Source organism: Xiphias gladius, chromosome 24, assembly GCF_016859285.1.
Source record: "Xiphias gladius isolate SHS-SW01 ecotype Sanya breed wild chromosome 24, ASM1685928v1, whole genome shotgun sequence".
Classification (NCBI taxonomy): Eukaryota; Metazoa; Chordata; class Actinopteri; order Istiophoriformes; family Xiphiidae; genus Xiphias; species Xiphias gladius.
In genome coordinates this window covers 82,616-86,659 of record NC_053423.1, presented here as the reverse complement: position 1 = coordinate 86,659, position 4,044 = coordinate 82,616, and the positions used below count along the sequence as shown (strand labels likewise).

Here is a 4,044-nt window from a genome sequence, read left to right as displayed (position 1 = left end):
TCAGATAGGATGTGTAATTTCTCCAGCATGCTCTGCAGTTTCCCCTGGATATCTTCAAAGCTGAGTATCACCATCCAAATCATTTGGACCAGGATCCAGGGAGAAGACAAGAAACCTTTTAAATGCCAAGACATAGCAAGAGATAATGCTTCCTTTATGTGTGGAATTTCCAGCTCTGCATGTTGACTAATATTCTGAACTCAAGAGATTTGAGCAATGGACCGAGAAATTCAATCCAATGTCTTGCTGTGTGGCAGAGTGAGAAGTTATACTGTATCGTTATGTTTTCTAGGGTATGACACTTCTGGAGAAAACAACTTTACTGTGCTGACCTACATGTTCAGACTTCTATGGAGGTCAAAACGGTTAAAACCCTTATTAAGGTCACAATATAATGGTTTCCACAATGAAGGTGCTCTCTGCAGTGTCCAAGTGATGCTGCAGTTTGCCTCTGTCTTCCATACACCTTGCTGGTCCTATAGGGAAGGCTAAACCACAACTTGATGGCTGAGTTACAAAGGGAGCAGACACACTGCATTATTTCAACATTTCTTTAATAAAAAACTAACCCATAGGGTTTCATACAAAAAAAATACTTGTAAGTATAAAGGATGCATTGCAAACATACTTTCTCACAAAATCAGTCATAAACAGTGATTTTCTCTAAGCCCTGAAAGAAGAGAAGTTGTGAAACCGCCACAGTGGTGATCTCACAGTGAAATGCTGTCGAAGACAACTGCAGCTCAGATATGATCTGATCATCAAGCTGGGGTTTGGGAATCAAATGTCAGGTTCTAACAAGTTCAGAGTGTTTTCACTACAGAAAATTCACTCTCCACATGACAAACATTGTTCAAAAAAACTAAACGAACAGAAACTCTTGTAGGCCAGAGTGGAGCAATATATGTCAATCAAAAAGTGCAATAAGATACAGACCACTTTTTTTTCCCCCCAAACACTGGTGTAAGATTATTGTACATGCTGTAATTCTCAAGGGCAACATTTCTGACAAATTCTTTACAGCAACCCAAACTGACTGGACTTGAGTGACAAAAAGGAAGGTTCCTCTAGTGAAATCACTTGAAAATACAGGGTTTGACTGGAATGATAGAGTGTCACAAGGAAAAGACAAACCCCAAACCAGCAAAGATTTCACAACAGACTGGGGACTGACTCATACAATGCTTGGCCCCAATAACAAAGTCATAAGGTGGCTTTGAATGGACATTAAGACCCTAGCACTTTGAGTCTCTGGAAGGGACAGCTTATTCAGAAATGTAGCACGCCACAGGCTCCATGGCTCCACCTCCACATCTACGACCCGAAGAGCACCAGGAGGAAGACTGAGGATCAGCGTGGGTGATAGAAGCGCAGTGAAGACAGCTGACAGAACAGGCAAGCATCCTTTTGTCCACCTCCACAGTCCTGGCTTTACTTCTCCATCCAACACATCTCCACTGGAGTTTGGATCTACTGCTCATTTTCAAGTGCCTTAGATGAACGGTCCCTGAGAGCTGGACCACAGTTTCAGAATCCCTCCTGGACTTCAGCAGACTGGCAGCATGCGAGCATTGCCACTGTACTCCTCTTCAAGCCTGAAAAGAAAATGAAAACTTTTGTTAACTGGATTATCAACAGAGGTCATTTCTTATTAGCTTGACAGAGTGTTAAACTTTTTTTTTTTCTTTTTTTTTTTTTAAAAAGACACCCACCTCAGTGTATACTGGAGGAGGCGGGAACTGGAAGGCTGGTGCGTTCATGAAGATGGGGCTGTCATCTCCATCAAAGTCGTCCAGGAGTGGCGTGAGGGGCTGGTCCAGGCAGCAGTCGCGGGTGACATCAGAGTAGCTGGGAGGGTTAGAGGGCATCCTGAGGGACACCCAGCTCTGGGAGGCATTGCTGACCGAACCCTCCTGGCTGCTCACGCTGCTGCTGCGGCTGCCCAGCCCGGCAGTCCCAATGACCAGTGGCAGCTCCAGGATCAGCTTTTCACTACCAGGGATGTGGACGTAAATCTGGCAGAAGGATCATGAATTCGTACATGTACGCTGCTTTCTCTGAAAAGGTTACAGCTAAAAATTTCTGGATACTTGCAGCAGCTGAAGACTTACCATCAGAGCGTACTCAACACGGATGATGTTGCAGCCCAACATGGATGGTTTGATCTTCGGCACCCTAATGGTCTTTCCCTGCCAGGCGTCACACATGCCAGAGATGATGTGGTTCCCACGCACCGAGGACAGCTTCTGCCGGAAGACCTTGGTGCGGCCATTGGCCTGGTAGGTGTGTTTGGCAATGATGGCAGCCTTGGGCACCACAATACGGGAGCAGGTGTTCTCAAACTTTGCATTAATGCAGATATCTTCACCTTCACAGAAGCCACGGCGATCAATTTTTGCATTTAGTGATACTTGGCCATCAGGGATGAACATGCAGGTAACTTTCTTCTCCTTCACTCCACCTGTAGGGGACTGATGAGATTCGGGAAGGCAAGACTCCATGTCAAACTCAGGCAGCACTATGGCATTATCAAATGACACAAAAGGGCTCAATATGTTTGGGCTGTCTGAGCCAGAGTATGAAAAGCTAAGAAAAGCCCATAGAAATAAACCTTCTGTTGTTCTGTGTCAGAGAACTCACCAACAGGTCTGGGGTGTTGACATCCAGGGGCTCCTCCACTTCAAAGGGTTTCATGCATTCAATAGTGGGCTGCTGTGGCCTCTCCATCAGGGCCTTCACATAGTACTGGACATAGCCAAACTTCCCCTTGTATGATGACACTAGCTGCCTGAGACAACATGTGTGAAGAATGTTGAAATTAAAGAGTATTTGATAAAATACAGCTCAATAAAGATCCTACATCCACACATGATATGCTATTATCTGAACTGAGAAATGCCTCCTTACCCTTGCTGTGGGAGCTCAAATCCAAAGATGTACTTGTATTTGTTGCCAGGCCTCAAGACCACTGATCCATCTGAGTCTTGAATGAGAAAATGAAATGTTCATTTACACTGTCAATCACAGTCTTGTTTTCATACTTTATCAATAAAAGTGGCCCTAAGTACTGCCTCTTATGTGGCTGGATAAAACTGACATCTATTTGATTCAATGCGGGCAATAAATATCTCCAAGCCCTCTCTGATATTCTCCTCTAGTCTGCTCTAACAACGTGAAATCAGTTTGGTTTAATTTGAAGGATGCAGCCACTGCCAACCTGTCATCTCTCAATCAATAAAATGATTCACACTATTTGAAAAACAAGCAGACATCTTCCTTAACAGAATGAGCGCTAGGCTTGGCTAGCAGTTGACGTGACACAGAAAAATGTATCACAGACGTGCCAATTTGAAAGGGACAACAAATCTGACTGCAGGGAGTGATGGTGTGGTGAGTGTCCGTACCTGTAGGCTGCTCGTCCAGCTTCAGCACCTCCTCATATCGAAGGTATTCGTCCTCCTGTCGGCATCGCTGCTTGCCTTTAGGGTACTCCACCTTGGCGCGGCCCAAACCCAGGACCTTCACTGCGGACACACGCGTCACCTCGTTCACTTCCACTTCTACCTGGCCACATACCTTATCCCCGCCGCAGTAAAAAGTCTTGACGGGATCCATAACAATTTGAAAGCTTTTCACTCTCTTCGTCATGGCCACCATGACTGCTTCGTACAGATATGGAAGACAAAGATAAGGACAGGGGCGCGAGAATGTACTGACGGTTGTGTTCCGAGACACAACCGCTTCCACTAGACTTTGCTGTAAACAAAGCCAAGGTGCTGCTTTTATATGACGAGCCTCTGCGGGGCACGAGCAGCCAGAATGAACAGCATGGCTCAGCGCGTGCACACCGCTCCCATTGGTGGAAAACCTTTGTTTGTGTCAACCCTAGCCAATCAGCACCCGAAGCAGACGCGTGGACACCGCGTGGCTGAGAGAAAGTCGGCCGTGCTGAGCAAATGTGAGCACAGGAAGTGGAAGGCAGATAGAAAGAACAGTACATTTGTAGTAAACAGTGATACCACGGAAGGGTCAGTCTGGATACAG

General features: G+C 45.8%; 1 protein-coding gene across 1 annotated transcript; it reads right to left on the bottom strand.

The window, feature by feature from the left end:
• Positions 1 to 537: 537 nt before the first annotated feature.
• txnipa (thioredoxin interacting protein a) lies at positions 538 to 3,829 on the bottom strand. The gene is made up of 6 exons (XM_040122626.1): positions 3,405 to 3,829; positions 2,908 to 2,983; positions 2,641 to 2,788; positions 2,112 to 2,471; positions 1,713 to 2,015; positions 538 to 1,595 (listed from the first exon to the last, which is right to left on the bottom strand). Exons 1-6 carry the CDS (start codon positions 3,655 to 3,657, stop codon positions 1,590 to 1,592), a joined length of 1,146 nt encoding a protein of 381 aa, XP_039978560.1. The 5' UTR covers positions 3,658 to 3,829; the 3' UTR covers positions 538 to 1,589.
• Between the last annotated feature and the right edge of the window lie 215 nt (positions 3,830 to 4,044).

Excerpts from the sequence above, each read along its gene's own strand:
- txnipa (XM_040122626.1), bottom strand. The coding sequence starts at position 3,657 with ATGGTGGCCATGACGAAGAGAGTGAAAAGCTTTCAAATTGTTATGGAT. Across the intron at positions 2,984-3,404 it reads GCTGGACGAGCAGCCTACAG|ACTCAGATGGATCAGTGGTC; the intron begins GTACGGACACTC and ends TTCTCATTCAAG. Across the intron at positions 2,472-2,640 it reads TCAACACCCCAGACCTGTTG|TCCCCTACAGGTGGAGTGAA; the intron begins GTGAGTTCTCTG and ends GAATCTCATCAG.